Raw genomic sequence first — 18,271 nt, forward strand, 5'->3', positions numbered from 1 at the left:
TTCTTTTTCTTTAAAAAAAGTACTTTCATTCTGGAAAACAGTATGGAGGTTCCTCAAGAATGAAAAACAGGACTACCCTACCATTCAGCAATTGCACCACTAGGTATTTTCCCAAATAATACAAAAATATAGATTCAAAGGGGTACATGAACCCTAATGTTTATAGCAGCATTAACAACAATAGCTAAATTATGGACAGAGTCCAAATGTCCATCAACGGTTGAATGGATAAAGAAGATGTGGTGTACACACACTCAAACCCACACTGGAATACTACTCATCTATCAACAAGAATGAAATCTTGCCATTTGCAACCACATGGATGGAACTAGGCTGTAGTATTCTAAGCGAAGTCAGAGAAAGAAAAATATCCTATGATTTCACTCATACGTGGAATTTAACAAGAGAGATGAACATATGAGAAGGAAAAAAAAGAGAGGGAAGCAAATCACAAGAGACTTTTAAAGATAGAGAACAAACGGGGTGTTGCTAGAGGGAGGTGGAAGGGATGGGCAAGATGGGGGATGGGTATTAAGGAGGCCACTTGTGATGAGCAGTGGGTGTGTATGTAGTGATGTATCACTGCATTCTATTCCAGAAACCAATATTGCACTATATGTTAACTAACTAGAATGTAAATAAAAATTTGAAACAAACAACAAAAAAACAAAAACAAAAACATATCATATACACACTCCCATGTTCACTGCACCACTATTTACAATAGCCAAGATTTGGAAACAACTTGAATGCCTATCAGTAGATGAATGGATGGGGGTGCCTGGGTGGGTCAGTGGGTTAAAGCCTCTGCCTTCGGCTCAGGTCATGATCCCAGGATCCTGGGATCAGGTCCCGCATCTGGCTCTCTGCTTGGTGGGGAGCCTGCTTCCCCCTCACTCTCTCTGCCTGCTTGTGAACTCTGTCTGTCAAATAAATAAATAAAATCTTTTAAAAAAAATAGATGAATGGATAAAGAAGATGAGAGAGAGAGATAAATAATAGGTAGATAGATATAACAGAATACTAGGGCCATAAAAAAAGAATGAAATCTTGTCGTTTGTGACAACATGGATTGACCTAGAAAGCATTATTCTAAGTGAAATAAGTCACAGAAAGACAAATATCATATGATTTCACTTATATACGGAATTTAAAAAAACAAAAACAAAACAACAAGCTCATAGATACAGAGAACAGATTCGTGGTTACCAGAGGTGGAGGTGAGTAAAATGCATAAACAGGTTGAAAGGTACAAACTTCTAGTTCGAAAGTAAGTAAATCACAAGAATATAATCTAAAGGATGGCGATTACAGTTAATAATACTGTATTGATTGAATATCAGAAAATTGCAAGAAAGTAAATATCAATGTCCTCATGACATGAAAAAACTTCTGGAACTATGTACGGTGACAGATGTTAACTAGATTTATTGTAGTGACCATTTTCTCAATATATACAAATGTCAAATAACTATGTTGCACACTTAAAGCTAATGTAATGTAATATGTAAATTATACCTCAACTTTAAAAAATCTTTCAATAGTCTGCAAGATAAAGCATACATATAGTATCTATATCTTGTGTGTTCCTTTCAATAATTTGTGTAGGAAGTTCTTCTTGGACAATTTCAACTTTTCTAGATCCTTCCTCCTCCTAACTGTGGTATTTGTACACTTTTGTCTCTTGAAAGTTTAATTTACCTTGGCTTTGAATTCATTTTGGATTTTGGATTTTCTCATTATAAGTATCTTTTGCTACCACCTGCAGCCCTGTCCACAGGTGAAGGAAATACTCCAAGGCAAATCTTTTTCTGTTCTTCTCTCTATATACCCTTATTCGCTTACAGAACTCATGGATATAACCGCCACTTCAAGGTCAAGACTGCCAACTCTGAACAGAAAACTCATGTTTTAGTCTAGAGTTTCCACAGAATTCCCTTTTCATGTCTCAATCACACAAGAAGGGCAATACTATCAATCAATAGCATTATTAAGCCACAAACCAGATTCTTTTCCTATGCTCATTTTGAAATCACAGCTATCAATTTTTCCTAGTCTTCATAATGTTCCAAAGCCTAGAAGTCATGGGATAATCTTTAAATCAAAATGCACAATTCTAATGATAAGCAACCCTATGAACTGGTCCAAATTTTGGTACTTGACTATCAAAAAACAGTCTAACAAGTCTAACAAGACTCATGTATCATTTGAGATAAAACTGCTCCCTGGACTGTAAAAACACAAAACCCCTCAATAATTTCAATTATCGTTCAATGATAGGGCGAATAAGATTAAGTGCAGTGTTCTATCTTCCCACTCTTAGAATCGATTGTCATCCCTTAAAGCGCTACTAATTCTAGAAAACAATCTATAACCTATTAGAACCAACCCAACCTAGTGAGTGATGACTACAAGTCCCATGATGCAAAGCAGGAGCCTGGACCAATGCTGGCTGTAGTTCCTCCTCGGAACTGTAATCTTCAGATCACCTGTGCGACAAACTGAGAGTCTTAACCTCCATTTCTCAAAGTTAGTTTACAAAAATAAGCCTAGGGCAGAGAAGGTGGGATGCTTACCACAAAACTATGTCCAACCCAACTGCCAACGAGCCCCGTCCGGAGAACTCCTGTCCCGACCTCTGGTGTGGGGGGTGGGGGGTTACGAAGGAGGTGGGAATAGCGCCTTTTGCGTGACGTCACTTCCGGGAAAGGCGCCCGGGTTTGGCCACACCCTCCACCTCGCTAGGATCCTGGGCCGGGCGGCCAGGGTAGAGCCCGGCAGAGGCTGGGAGCAGCTGCTTTCGGGGCGGAAAGTCACGTGAGGCTTCTTGGTCCTGTGGGTGGAGACGAAAAGCTGCGGTTAAAGAGGGTCGGATGTAACCGTCACAGGGAAGTGCGCTCTAACGGAATCGCGGAGTGGGCTGAGGTAGGGAGAACGCAGCGGGCGCTGTCCTGGACGCTCATGCAAGTGACACCTGCGACCCCGTGGCTGGCGGGCGGCGGGCGGACTCCACCGGAGGGTGGAGGGGCCCGGAGGGAGCTCGTCCATCCTTAGGTCACCGCAGACTCCGCCGTGCGTGTGGGAGGTGCTGGCCTCTCACCGGGCGCGGAGGTGGCACAGTCTTGGGGCCCCGGGGAGCCCCAGGAGCAGTGGGTTTCTCGGTCCAGTGAACCGAAGACCCGTGGACTGCTCTGGTACGGACCAGGCACTCCTAGGGTCGACCTGCGCCGGGGTTTCTCCACTTTCCTCTCGCTACCCACTTCTCTCCTACCATATTGCTCAGGCTCGGGCCACCACACCTGACCGAGGTTTTCCAGTGTAGGACTCTGTTAGCCCTTGGAGCATCTGTGCTAAGGCAAAAGTGAAGACGCTATTAATGATCCCAATACATTTATTTTCTTGAAGTTTGGGTAGCGCTCACTTCTTTGCGCGTCAGTGATTGTATTGACATCAGATCGTCCTCTCTCCCCAACCTCAGGGTCTCAGGTAGTTGGGTGGCAAGGGCCAGGGCTATCCCACAAGCCTTGGAAAGGATAAGATTTCAGACTTTTATTTACTACTTTTGGGGGGAGGCCATCAAGCAGAACCGAGGAACAGTGAATCAGCAGTTCAAGTTTCTTGAATCTTTGATGATGAGGAAGGTTGCCGGGAGCCACGTGCTGGTTTAAAAATCTTACTTCAGCATCTTTCCAAGTCCTGCGGCTCTCTTCCTACCTTTCTCACCAGTGGAGTTGCCTAGGTGTGGTTAAGATAGGCAAACCCCTTGTTATGTGTCATTTCACAGGTCTATAGTTATTACAGTTTCTTGGTTTATTATTTATTATTTAACCCTTATTGGGAAACCCTTTCATTGTGTAACTATGAGATTCTGAGACAAGATAAACCAGTCCTTTTGACAACGGGGATTACTGCGAATGAGTTATAAGGATTTGTTAAGTTCCCTCAGTTTCTGGCATAGCAGAATTACAGATGATCTGGAAACTGTGAAGAACATTTTAACTTTCAGTCATTTCATCTTGTTGAATGTAAGTTTGGGTCTTATTTGACTAATTTAATTTGACCACTTTTTTTTTTTTCCAAGTACATTTGGTCTTGGGTTTAATAAATGGTTACCTTAAGAACAGTTGATATTTACCTTGTAGCATCTAAGCTTACTGTTCAGTTATTACTCTGAGAAATTCTTTAGTTTCACTAATTAAATCAAAAGGAAATGTGAATAATTCTCCCTTTCTTTTCTTCCTCTTTCCCTCCCCTTGTACTGTATGTGGAACTGTCAGGACCAGAGTAGACAATAAAGCTTCAGAAAGGTCTTTACCACTCTTCCTGTTCCCAATTCTTCTGTGTAGGTGAAATCGGTTTCAAATGAACATTACAGAAATCTATCACAAGGAAAGTAAGTGGAGATTAAAAAGGATGACATGTAATATGAAGGTCAAGAAAGAGTGTGGAATAGTTCTGCTCTCTTTCTCTTGCAAATGGGAATCCTTAGAGATGATATCTTGGGATTAAATGAAGTGATTTGAGGTGTGTTTTCTTTCCAAATGAAGTAATGGAGTGTCACAAAATCAAAAGAAATGGATGTGAACCTTCACAGTTTTTTTGGATAATGCTCCAAATTAAAGGCTAACCTTTCAATATGTTCTTCTCGTTTTTAGATAGTGAATTCCTAAGAAGAAAATAATGGATTTCATATTAGTTGTTCTCTAAGTGTTTGGACTCAGCATTGTGCAGGTTTATTGCAAAGTCTAAAAGAAGATGGCAACTCCTTATGTCCCAGTTCCTATGCCCATAGGGAACTCTGCTTCCAGTTTTACAACCAACAGAAACCAAAGAAGTTCTTCTTTTGGGAGTATCTCAACAAGCTCAAACTCTTCCAAAGGCCAGTTAGAGGACTCAAATATGGGTAATTTTAAACAGACAAGTGCACCCGATCAAATGGATAGTACTTCATCTGTCTGTAGCAGTCCCCTCATTAGGACTAAATTTACAGGTGCAGATTCTTCCATTGAGTATTCTGCTAGACCAAGAGAAAGTGAAGAACAAAATCCTGAAACAGTATATTTGGAAGATAGACCTTCTACACCTACTATACTGGGTTATGAAGTGATGGAAGAAAGAGCTAAATTTACTGTGAGTATTGACTTCTGCTGTATATCAGTAGAAAGTAAAAAATTGACTAACCTATGTTCTATACCTGGGTTAAATTGTTACCTGTACTTATAATTTCTTGAACATAAAATTCAAGTAAGTTTTATACCTCTAAATTCTGTCATGCTGTAGTAAACTTCATTTTACTTGAAACCAGCACACAAATCAAGAAACAAAACATTACCAGGATCCAAAAAGCAACCCCCAACCAGGCTCTCTGTCAGTCAATACTCACCCTCATGATAGCCTACATTAATTTTGCCTATTTTTCTACTTTATGCAAATGGAAATACAGAATATGTACTCTTTTGGGTGTGTTCTCTTCAACATTGTATTTGTAAGATCCATCCTTAATCTTGCATGTAAAAGCTCATTTTTATTACTGATAGTATTCCTTTATGTGAATATACTACAATTTATTTTTATCCATTGTACTGTTGAAGAGCATATGGATAATTTCCAGTTTAGGTCTGTTACAAATGGTACTGCTATGAACCTTTTGGTACTTACTGCTCATTAAACACATTAAAACATTTCTGTTTTACATCTGCATAGGAGTAAAATTGCTAGATCATATGCCTAGCTTTAAAAGATACTGATGAACAGTGTACCAGAGTAGTTGTACTAGTTTATACTCCTTTAAGCAGTGTAGGAGAGTTCCAGTTACTCCACACCTTCCCAACATATGGTATTTTTTTTATCTTTTTCACTATTATTTTATGCTATCCCAGTGGGGAGAGTAATATCACATTGTGGTCTTCATTTGCATTCTTAATGACTAATTAAATTGAAGACTGGCCAATAGATACTCTCTTTTGTGAAGTGTCTGTTCAAGACCTTTATTCATTCTTCTTTGGAAAAGTTTTTTTCCACTTTGATTTATAGTTTTCTGTGCATTTTGAACAAGTTCTTTGTTAGACCATACATTGTGACTATTCTATGATAATAGAGGCAAGTGTGCAGGTTTTTGCAAAGGCTAAAAGAAGACAGCGACTCCTTGTGTCCAGTTTCTATGCCCATAGGGAACTCTACTTCCAGTTTTGTCACTATGTATGATCATCTCCGCGGCTTGCCTTTTCACTTTCTTAGTGATGCATTAGATAAACAAAAATTTGTAGTTTTACTATAGTCCAATTTATTTTTTCTTTTATGGTTAGCACTTTTTAAAATCTGCCTACTCCCAGCTTGCAAAGATGTTGTCCTATGTTTTCTTCTAAAAGCTTTATTGTTGGACCTTTCGCATTTAGATCTGTAAACTATCTGGAATTTATTTTTGTCTGTGGTGTGAAACAATGGTCAGGATACTTTTTTTCCCTCCCTATGGGATCAAGTAATCAGGTTTTTATTGAAAAAACCACTCGCTCTGCATTTGCACCGTTGCCAATGTCATAGATCAGGCAACCATTTAAATCTATGGGTTTGTTTCTATGTTCCATTTTTCCCTCATTTACCAATTCCACATTGTCTTTAATTATACATGTGTTATGAGAGGCTTTGATACCTGCTAGCTTAAGTAGTTTAGTTTTGTCGTTCTTCTTCAGAATTGTCTTGGCTATCCTTTACCCTGTTCTGGGATTGTATTGAATCTATAGACTAAAGAGATCTGACATCTTTACAACAGAGTCTCTGAATCTAAACCTAATCCACTTAAAATCTTTAACTTCCTTTTATAGTTTTCAGAGCAGAAATCTTAGGGGTTTTAGTTAGAGGTTTTTGTTTGTTTGTTTGTTTTAAGTAATCTCTATACCCAATATGGGGCTTGAACTCATGACCCCCAGATCAAGAGAAGCATGCGCTACTAACTGAGCCAGTCAGGCACCCCCTAGTTAGATTTATTTCCACGTATGTGGTTTGATGTTCTTGATATCTTGTTCTGATTTCTGTTTATTCATTGCTGGTTTATATATTTTGGCCTTGTATATCAGTGTGAGTTTATGTATCTGGAGACCTGCTCAATACACTTATAATTGGATAGTTCTTCCTCTTAGATTTTCTTGATGTAAAGTTTTTATGTTGACTTCAACATTTCATGCTGTAAACCTACAACAGTATAGAACGACCTCTGAGAAAAAAATTTGAGATAATTTTTGTTGTTGGGGAAATGTTTAATTTTTATAAAAAGTTTTTTATCTGAGTATATTTGACAACGATATTACATTTGTTTTAGGCATTCAACATAGTGATTCTAACTTCTCTATACATGATGCAATGCTCCCATAAGTATAGCTACCCTTTGTCACCACATAAACGCTATTGCAGTATCATTAACTATTTTCCCTATGCTGTACCTTTTTCCCTGTGACTTACTCATCCATAACTGAAGACCTATATCTCCCACTCCCCTTCACCCATTTTGTACTTTCCCACCCTCCTTCCTCTGACAGCCACCAGTTTGTTCCCTGTATTTACAGATCTGATTCTGCTTTTTGTTTGTTTATTCATTGTTTTTTAGATTCCACATATGAGTAAAATCATATGCTATTTGTCTTTTTCAGTCTGACTTATTTCACTTAACATAGTACCCTCTATATCCATCATTGCCCTTGCAAATGGCATAAACTTATCCTTTTTTGTCATTGTGTGATACTCCATAGTGTGTGTGTGTGTGTGTCCATACCACATCTTTATCCATTCATCTATCAGTGGACACTTAGGTTGCTTCCATATCTTAGCTATTATAAATAATGCTGCAGGAAACCTAGGGGTGCAAATATCTTGTTGAATTAGTGTTTTTATTTTCTTTGGGTAAATACCCAGTAGTGGAATGACTGTGGTAATTCTATTTTTAATTTTTTGAGGAAACATCATACTCTTTTCCTCAGCGGATGCATCAATTTACGTTCCCACCAACAGTGTATAAGGGTTCCTTTTTCTCCACATCTTTGGTAATACTTGTTATTTCTTCTTTTTTATTTTAGCAACCCTGATAGATATATGTGATATCTCATTCTGGTTATGCTCTGTATCTCCCTGAGAGTTAGTGATGTTGAACATCTTTTCTTGTGTCTGTTGGCCATCTATGTGTCTTCTTTGGAAAAATCTTTATTCAGGTCCTCTGCTCATTTTTAATTGCATTTATTTGTGGGTTTTCTTTGTGTGGAGTTTTATAAGCTTTTTATACATTTTGGATATTAACTCCTTATCAAATATATCATTTGCAAATATCTTCTTCCATTCAGTAGGTTGCTTTTAGTGTTGTTTTTTTTTTTTTTAATGGTTTCCTTTGCTTTGCAAAAGCTTCTTATTTTTATGTAGTCCCAATAGCTTATTTTAGCTTTTATTTCCCTTGCCTCGGGAGACTTATCTAGAAAAATGTTGCTAAGGCTGATGTGAAAAAAAATTACTGCATGTGTTCTCTTTTTTTATGGCTTCAGGTCTCACATTTAGGTCTTTAGTCCCTTTTGAGTTTATTTTTGTGTAAGGTGTTAGAAAGTGATACAGTTTCATTCTTTTACATGTTGCTGTCCAGTTTTCCCAGCACCGTTTATTGAAGAGACTTTTTCCCATTGTATATTCTTGCCTCCTTTGTTACAGACTAATTGACTGTATAAGCGTGGGTTTATTTCTGGGCTTTCTATTCTGTTCCATTGATTTATCTATTTTTGTGCCAGTACCATTTGTTTTGATTGGTACAGCTTTGTGGTATACTTTTGAAATCTGGGATTGTGATACCTTCAGCTTTTTTCTTTCTCAAGATGCTGTGGCCATGCAGGATCTTTTGTGATTCCAAACAAATTTTACAATTATTTGGTCTACTTCTGTGGAAAATGCTGTTAGTATTTGATAGGGATTGCACTGAATCTGTAGATTGCTTTAGGATATATGGACATTTTAACACCATTAATTCTTCCAGTCCGTGAGCATGGAATATCTGTCCATTTGTTTGCATTTTTTTCAATTTCTTTCATCAGTGTTTTATAGTTTTCAGAGTACAAGTCTCTGACTTCCTTCTTAAGTTTATTCCAAGGTATTTTATTCTGTTTGGCACAATTATAAATAGAAATATTTTCTTAATTTCTCTTTCTGCTACTTTGTTATTAGTTTACAGAAACACAACCAAAAAAAATTCAATTTCCTATGTATCAATTTTGTATCCTGCAACTTTATAGGATTTGTTTATTACTTCTGGTGGAAGTTTATTACTATGGTAGAATCTTTAAGGTTTTCTGCATACCATATCATGACATCTGCAAATAGTGACAGTTTAACTTCTTCCTTACAATTGTTTCTTTTTTTTGTTTGTTTTTTAAAGGTTTTATTTATTTATTTGACTGACAGAGGTCACAAGTAGGAAGAGAGGCAGGCAGAGAGGGGACAGGAAACAGGCTCCCTGCTGAGCAGAGAGCCCTATTCGGGGATTGATCCCAGGACCCTGAGATCATGACCCGAACCGAAGGCAGAGGCTTAACCCACTGGGCCACCCAGGCACCCCCCATTGTTTCTTTTTCTTGTATGATTGCTGTGGCTAGTACTTCTAGTACTTTGTTGAATGAAGGTGACAGGAGTAGGCATTCTTGTCTTGTTCCTGATAAAGGAAAAGCTCTGTTTTTCCCCATTGAGTATGATATTATCTGTGGGTTTTTCAGATATGACCTTTATTATGTTGAGGTATGTATATTCTAAACCTGTTTTGTTGAGAATTTTTATCGTGAATAGATATTGAATTTTGTGGGATGCTTTTTTGCCTCTATTGAAGTGATCATGTGATTTTTATCCTTCATGTTGTCCATGTGGTATATCATTGATTTGCAATTACTGAACCATTCTTGAATCTCCAAAATAAATCTCACTTGGTTTTGGTGAGTGATCCTCATAATGTGTTGTTGAATGCAGTTTGTTAATATTTTGTTGATGATTTTTGTGTCTGTGTACATCAGTATTGAGATAATTTATGAAGAGAGACAATCTTTAGAGTTAAATTATCATAAGACTGATGATGTGATAGGAAATTTGCATGGGCCTGACTTTTTTTGGAAATTATGATAAACCAGTGGCCCATTTTCTTATATTGACCTACCTTATGCTGGACGAGCATTCATTGAAATGATGTGTGTGAAAATACAAGTTCATAGGCAAATTTAAGGCAGCAATACATAAAGTCTTTAAAAATACTTTGGAGGAAGAAGTAAATAATGGGTATAAACTTATTTTCATTCATTTAATTCATGTTAGGGGTACCTACTGTGTGTAATGTACTCTTTCAGTAATAGTAGTACAGCAATTCAAATGAATGAATGATAGATAAGTAAGCATTTTAAAATGTGGTATGTCATATGGTGCTAAGTGGTATAAAGAGAAATAAAAGAGTGAAGGGAGATAGTTTCCCCACAACCGGAGTTGAAATTTAAATCACATTGTCATTTATGGCCTCACTAAGAGGCAGTGAGCTATGAGAATATCTGGGGAAAGAACGTTCCTGACAGATGAGACAGCTGCAGAGGCCCTTGTGGCTGACAGCAAGCAAAAGAAACCATGGGGAGAGATGCAGGAACTGAAATAACAGGTAAAGACAAAGGAGACACAGATCAAGTAGAGCATGTAGGCCATTGTAAGGCCATTAGGTTTTACTCTGCCCAAGATGGGAATCTCTGAAAAGGTTTTAAAGGAAGTGTAGCATTATCTGACTTAATGTTTAAAGGCTCATCTGGTTGTTGAGTTAAGACTATTTTGTGGAGGAAAGAATGGAAACAGGAAATTTGAAAAAGTTTTGAAAATATTTTAAATATCTTTATAGACTTTTTTTTTTTTACCTCTCTCTCTCCCCCTCTTTCTGCATAGGTATATAAAATACTAGTTAAGAAGACCCCAGAAGAAAGTTGGGTAGTTTTCAGAAGGTATACTGACTTCTCTAGACTTAATGATAAAGTAAGTACTTTAATAAATCTAAAGTGCACTTTCCAGTTTCAAATTATTATCTGTTCAATTTATTATCTGTTCCTGACAGTTCCACTGTTAAATATTTGTGGGTTTTCCTCCTTGTTGTTTGAGTGAAGTCAAATTTTGCCACTCCTAAGAAAATTAACTATTTTATTTCATTTTAATAGCCTAAATACCCATCTCTATACATAACTTCCCTTTTTTTAGAAAAAAAAATTTTTGTATAAAAATGTGAATATCTTAAAACTGCTAACAGAAATATAAATGATTATATAGTCTTGTGAGTTTTAAAAAGATGTATAAAAGAGCCCCTAAATCATATGACTATAAGAAAATGAACAACAAAAAATATTTCTAACATATTGTATTAGTTTCTATTGCTGTTTAACAAATTACCACAAACTTTGTGACCTAAAACATACCTGTTTATTTAGTGATTTAGGTGATCTCAGCTGGGTTTACCACTGAGGGTTAGGTAAGGTCAGAGTCAAGCTGTTGGCTAGATCGGGCTCTTCTCCGAAAGCTCTGAGAAGGTATCAGGTTTGGGCTCATTTAAGTTGTTGGCAGAGTTCAGTTTCTTGTAAGACCAAGGTCCCATTTCCTTGTTGGTTATCAGCCAGAGGTTGTTCTTAGTTCGGAGTACTGTCCAGTCTTTGCACATGGCCCCTCCACCTTCAAAGTCAGCAATTGCAGGTCAAGTCTTTTTTGTGCTTTGAATCTCTGACTTTCTCATCTGCCACCAGCTAGGGAGAAAGCTAGAGTTTTAAAGGGCTCATGATAAGATTAGACTCACCAAGATAATCTCCCTATCTTAAAGCCAAATGAAAAGTAACCCTAATTATATCTGCATAATCTCTTTTATGCAACAAAACAAAATCACAGAAGCAATACCAGGGACAAAGATCATGGGGCCATCTGGAATTCTGCTTACTGCACATATGAAACAAAGAATAATAATAAAAATCCTCAATATATTAAAGTAAATAAATTTTATTTTACAGAAATTTTATTTCAGTTTTAAAAAGTCAATATATTGGGACGCCTGGGTGGCTCAACAGGTTAAGCCTCTGCCTTCGGCTCAGGTCATGATCTCAGGATCCTGGGATCGAGTTCCGCATTGGACTCTCTGCTCAACGGGGAGCCGGCTTCCCCCCTTCTTTCTCTCTGCCTACTTGTAGTCTCTCTCTTTCAAATGAATAAATAAAAATCTTAAAAAAAAATTTTTTTAAAGGTCAATATATTAAAAACTCTTAAATTACAGAGTAAACCCAAAAGTAGAAAATACTACAAATGATGTGAACAAGGCAAACCACAGAAGAAATATAAATGACCAGTAAATTAGGAAAACATTTGGTATCACAAAGACTCAAAGGAAAATTAAGAAACTATTTTTCACCCATCAAGTTAACAGACGTTTAAGTGGTATTTTCCATTGTTGGACTCTTCCTAGGGTACACAGCTTCCTCAAGTTGTGCATAATTTTGACATAATAATCACATTTCTGGGATTTATCCAAAATAAGAAATCATGGATATAGACAATATTTAGCTCTGAGGACACTTTTCACTGTGTTTTATTCATTTTCTTTGCATTTTAATTTGTTTTTAATAGTTAAAACTATAGTTTTAATTATTTAACTAAAAAAATAGTTAAATAGTTAAAAATTAGAACCAACCTAAACTGGGGAATTGTTCGGGAATTGATTGAGTAAATTGCAGTAAGAATATAATAAAGAGCTGAGGTGGTCACAGAGCTAGAGGGAAGTCAACTGAGGCAGGTGAGTGGCAGTATTTAGAAACCGGGAGCATTTCTCTAAAAGAAACAAGTACTTTATGATGTTTCTCAGAGGCTAAGTAACCTTGGATTCTGTCCTTGAATCAGAAATCACTCCCTAATTTTGACAGGTGTTTAGTAGAGGAAACTTGACTGATCCTGTTTTCTCCCATCTGCCACCTTCACCCTCAAAACTTCTAAAGTTAGTATAATCTTAACATTTTTGGTGGTAAGAAACCCCATCTATGTGATTTTGCAATTGCCTGGCTGCCAAAAAATTTATGCCATTTTGAAAAACCTCAATTTGAATGAAAGGTAAAATATAAAATGCTAAACTATTTTATTGTTTATTTAGGTATTACCGAGTTGACTTTTTGTATTATGCCAAAATACTGAAAGTATTATTTGTAATGTATTTCCATCATTAAATATGAATTTATTTACTGTTCCTGAGTTCTTATTATTACACTGATGAATTAAAAACCTGTAATTAAATAAGATCAAAGTAATTTATGAAGTTACCAGATACTTAAGTGGAGTTCTTGCTTATGAAATTGTTACAGTTTTTATTCATGAAGACTAATTTCTAACAGTTTCAATTTAGAGCTATTTTTTTTTTTAAGATTTTATTTATTTATCTGACAGACAGAGATCACAAGTAGGCAGAAAGACAGGCAGAGAGAGGAAGGGAAGCAGGCTCCCTGCTGAGCAGAGAGCCCAATGTGGGGCTGGATCACAGGACCCTGGGGTAATGACCTGAGCTGAAGGCAGAAGCTTTAACCCACTGAGCCACCCAGGCGCCCCTAGAGCGATTTTAATCCTTTATGACTTGCTATTTTTCTTTTCAGGGCTTAGTTATTAATTAATGTTTACTTCTCTTTACCTCTGCAGACTCATCTTAATATTACTATAATATTTCTTGTCTTTGGCAAGTTGGGATTTAGATAACTCTTAAGCTTTTATAGAATGTTGTTAGTAATTTAAGTTAGCAAATATCTCCTACATATTCCAGGTTGGGCACTTTAAAATTAATAAATATCTATGTCTATGTGTTCTATGTACCAGAAAGAGCCCTACCTATCACCTGGTTTTAGTTGTAAGAATCAAAAAATGTGTATAAAGTCAGACCACAGTCTGGGAGAAAATCTTTGTTGTATTCATATCTGACAGAGGACTTGTATCCAGAATATATAAAGAACTCTTGCAGCTTAAGGAAACAAAAGCGAAAATGAACTTATGGATTTCATCAAGATCGAAAGCTTCTGCACAGCAAAGGAAACAGTCAACAAAACAAAAAGGCAACCCACGGAATGGGAGAAGATATTTGCAAATGACAGTACAGACAAAAGGTTGATATCCAGGATCTATAAAGAACTCCTCAAACTCAACACACACAAAACAGATAATCATATCCAAAAATGGGCAGAAGATATGAACAGATACTTCTCCAATGAAGACATACAAATGGCTATCAGACACATGAAAAAATGTTCATCATCACTAGCCATCAGGGAGATTCAAATTAAAACTACATTGAGATACCACCTGACACCAGTTAGAATGGCCAAAATTAGCAAGACAGGAAACAACGTGTGTTGGAGAGGATGTGGAGAAAGGGGAACCCTCTTACACTGTTGGTGGGAATGCAAGTTAGTGCAGCCACTTTGGAGAACAGTGTGGAGATTCCTGAAGAAATTAAGAATAGAGCTTCCCTATGACCCTGCAATTGCACTGCTGGGTATTTACCCCAAAGATACAGATGTAGTGAAAAGAAGGGCCATCTGTACCCCAATGTTTATTGCAGCAATGGCCACGGTCGCCAAACTGTGGAAAGAACCAAGATGCCCTTCAGCGGATGAATGGATAAGGAAGATGTGGTCCATATACACGATGGAGTATTATGCCTCCATCAGAAAGGATGAATACCCAACTTTTGTAGCAACGTGGACGGGACTGGAAGAAATTATGCTGAGCGAAATAAGTCAAGCAGAGAGAGCCAAGTATCATATGGTCTCACTTATTTGTGGAGCATAACAAAGAACATGGAGGACATGGGGAGATGGAGAGGAGAAGGGAGTTGAGGGAAACTGGAAGGGGAGATGAACCATGAGAGACTATGGACTCTGAAAAACAACCTGAGGGTTTTGAAGGGGCGGGGGGTGGGAGGTTGGGGAACCAGGTGGTGGGTAATAGGGAGGGCACGTACTGCATGGAGCACTGGGTGTGGTGCAAAAACAAATACTGTTACACTGAAAATAAAAAAAGAAAAAACTCTTGCAGCTTAATAATAAATAGATAAACCAATTTTTTTTAAAATGGAGGGGTTAGAAGAATTGAATAGATAATTCACCAAAGATATGCAGATCCAAAAAAAGCCTATAAAAAATTAGTTAACATCACTTGTCGACAGAGAAATGCATATTAAAGCCTCAGTGAAATACTACTACATACCCATTAGATTGACTAACATTGAAAGGATGGACAATGTCAAGTGTTCGCAAGGATATGGAGCAACTATAATGCCTATGTATATACAACTGATAGAAATCAACAACTAAAACAATTGAGTTTGTAAAAAGCTTAGCTGAATTTAATTATTTATTTTAAGCTTATTTCATGAACAAGTTCATGTAGTTAACACGATAGATTTTATAGAATTGATATGATTGAGTTGAACATTGTATTTTCTTTTTTCTTCTTTTTCAGTTAAAAGAGATGTTTCCAGGCTTTCGATTAGCACTTCCACCGAAACGCTGGTTCAAAGATAATTATAATGCTGACTTTTTAGAAGATAGACAACTAGGATTACAAGCATTTCTTCAGAATTTAGTGGCTCACAAAGACATTGCTAACTGGTATGTAACAAACTGAAACAACTTGTTTAAACTAAAGAATAAATATAGAACCATAGTTATTCAAGCGCAAAAATATGGGGTAGGAATATAATTACTTGTCCTCTCTAATAAGGTACTACTTGGAATTTTTTTGCTTTTTACCCGTAAGAATTTTATTTGGCATTTGATTTGTATTAGCCTTTTTAAAAAATCAGCAAAGTTAAAATTTTTCAATGTAAAAAAAAATTAGGGGCTCCTGGGTGGCTCAGTTCGTTAAACATCTGCCTTCGGCTCAGGTCATGATTTCCCAGTCTTGGGATCAAGATTCATGTTGGCTCCCTGCTCAGTGAGGAGTCTGCTTGTCCCTCTCCCTCTGCTCTTCCTGTGCCCCTCTCCCCATGCGTGCTTATGCTCTCTCGCTCTCTCTCTCTCAGATAAATAAATGTATACACTCTTTGAAAAATTTTTTAAGTTAAAAATTCAGTGTACCATATGCTCAACCATGCAACTATAAACTCGATTTTAGTATTTAGTATTTTTTTTTAAGATTTATTTATTTGTTTGACAGACAGATCACAAGTAGGCAGAGAGGCAGGCAGAGAGAGAGGAGGAAGCAGGCTTCCTGCTGGGCAGAGAGCCCGAGGTGGGTCTCGATCCCAGGATCCTGGGATCATGACCTGAGCCGAAGGCAGAGGCTTAACCCACTGAGCCACCCAGGCCCCCCAGTATTTAGTATTTTAACAATCATTTAAATAAAGTGGCCCACATATTTGATTTTTGGTTAATATAACATTATATAATTTTGAAGGTAGTGTTCTTACATTTCTCCAAAATAATGCAAAAAGATGAAGATTGTTAAGGTATATAGAGGGTAAGGTGTGAAAATAAAAACCATTAAAGAGGGAGAGAAAGGATCTGTATGGTTTTTCGCTTCTGAAAATATTTTAAGAAAATTGCTTTATGATTTATTATCAGTTGGGTGTCTGATTTTGGCATTTATATTATCAGATAAATTAGAAGTATTTTGATATAAGTAGAGAGCATTTACAAAGCAGCAATAGCATATTGTTTAACTACCTATATCTGTAACTATCTTTTTTACATAAGCAGTTTTTCACCTAAGGATGAAAAACAAGGCAACCATCCTTTCTCACTTTTTCTCCCTTTTTTTCTATCTTTCTTTTATGTATATCACCTTGTGTTATACATAACACATGTGCCGTGCATATACATCTTGTTTTCTTATGTGTGCTTCCCAAGCTTGATGGCTACTGCTTGAGATCTCTGCCAGTCCCCCTCATTTGCCTCTATGAAAGGAACTACAAGCTAAACCCCTTCTCTTAATTCCAAATTCATACATGCATTTGCCTCCTTGACATCTCCTTCAGATATCTTAAAGTGACATCAAACCCAGGTAAAAACTTACTCTCCAGAATTTTCCCAGTGTTCAGCAGCATCATTTACCCATAAACTGGGAGTAATCCTAGACACAACCCTGTCTATCCTTATCCCTTCCTTTACATTTTAAATTCCACTCAAATCTGTCTACTTTTCTCCATTCCTGCCATTACCACCCTAGTCTAAGCAGTTACCTCTTACCTGAATTACTGCAGAAGGTTTCCCTCTAGTCCTCCTCATATACTCTTATTTCTATAGTCCATTGGAGCCACAGTGATCTTTTTTAATGCAGTTGAAGTCATTTTTTCTGGTCTCTGCCTACCTGCCTGTCTCTCCAACTTCACATTTTATTATTCCTCCCTGACCTCGTTCTCTGTGCTTCTACTGTATTGGTCTTTTAATTCTCCAGAATCACCTTGCTCCTTCATCCCTTTGGACCTTCAAATATGTTGTTCCCTGGGAAGACAGTGTTTCATACTACTACCCCACCCAGCCCTGGCCTAGTTAATGCCTATGTATCCTTCAGATTTCAGTTAAAGACTTCACTTCCTTAGGCTTTTTTTTACCACCCCCTCACTTACCATCACCACCACCACCACCACCACCACCAAAGATCAGTTCTTTCTAGAATCTGTACCAGTCCTTCTCAACTTGTTCTGAGAGACAAATCTTAGTGCCTTAAGTGAGATACCCATTGTGTGTATGAATTAACTTCTCACCTGTACTCTAGGATGGTACTAGCTATGTGCCAGTCTTAAGGGAATTCAGAAAATAGTCCTTCAAATCATTGTCCTTAGCATCTAATTCTCTCATGGAATCCCAGCCAAGAAAGGCTGGTTGGTACTTTAATCTCAGCATTTCAGTTTGTAACTATTTCTCTGATTATTTGATTGTGTTTCTCCTACCAGGTTGTAAGGTACATATGTAGTTGTAGGTCATGAGGCTGTTTTGTTCTCCATTCATTGTGCAGGACTTAACATAGTGCTAACACAAAGTGTGTGCCCAATAAGAGTACCTCTTAAACAAATGGCTACGATATTTGCTATCGTATTATCTATAAGAAACAAGTTTGAAGCAAATATGACAAAATTTAGTGATTGTGTGTTCTAGGTGCTGGGGACATGGGTACTCCCTAGTTTCCAAAGTTGTTACATCTCAAAAGAAATAAAAGGTTAGTGTTAATTCAGACATATAAAGCAGGAATAAAAGCCAGCAAACTCTAAAATCATAGAACCGTTTGA

General features: G+C 37.2%; 1 protein-coding gene across 4 annotated transcripts in view; it reads left to right on the plus strand.

Moving 5' to 3' along the window:
- The first annotated feature begins 2,730 nt into the window (after window positions 1–2,730).
- Window positions 2,731–18,271, plus strand: part of SNX16 (sorting nexin 16) — a 39,721-nt gene continuing 24,180 nt past the window's right edge. Inside the window, exons 1-5 of one of the 4 annotated variants that reach the window (XM_045978214.1) lie at window positions 2,731–2,925; window positions 4,656–4,903; window positions 4,991–5,130; window positions 10,927–11,013; window positions 15,505–15,653. In XM_045978214.1, the coding sequence (XP_045834170.1) occupies window positions 4,756–4,903; window positions 4,991–5,130; window positions 10,927–11,013; window positions 15,505–15,653 (524 nt within the window). In that variant the 5' untranslated portion in view covers window positions 2,731–2,925; window positions 4,656–4,755. Of the gene's footprint in view, window positions 4,026–4,655; window positions 5,131–10,926; window positions 11,014–15,504; window positions 15,654–18,271 lie in introns of all 4 variants that reach the window. The other 3 variants (XM_045978200.1, XM_045978194.1, XM_045978209.1) reach the window with 3 other exon arrangements.

Source organism: Meles meles, chromosome 1 (genome assembly GCF_922984935.1).
Source record: "Meles meles chromosome 1, mMelMel3.1 paternal haplotype, whole genome shotgun sequence".
Lineage (NCBI taxonomy): Eukaryota > Metazoa > Chordata > Mammalia > Carnivora > Mustelidae > Meles > Meles meles.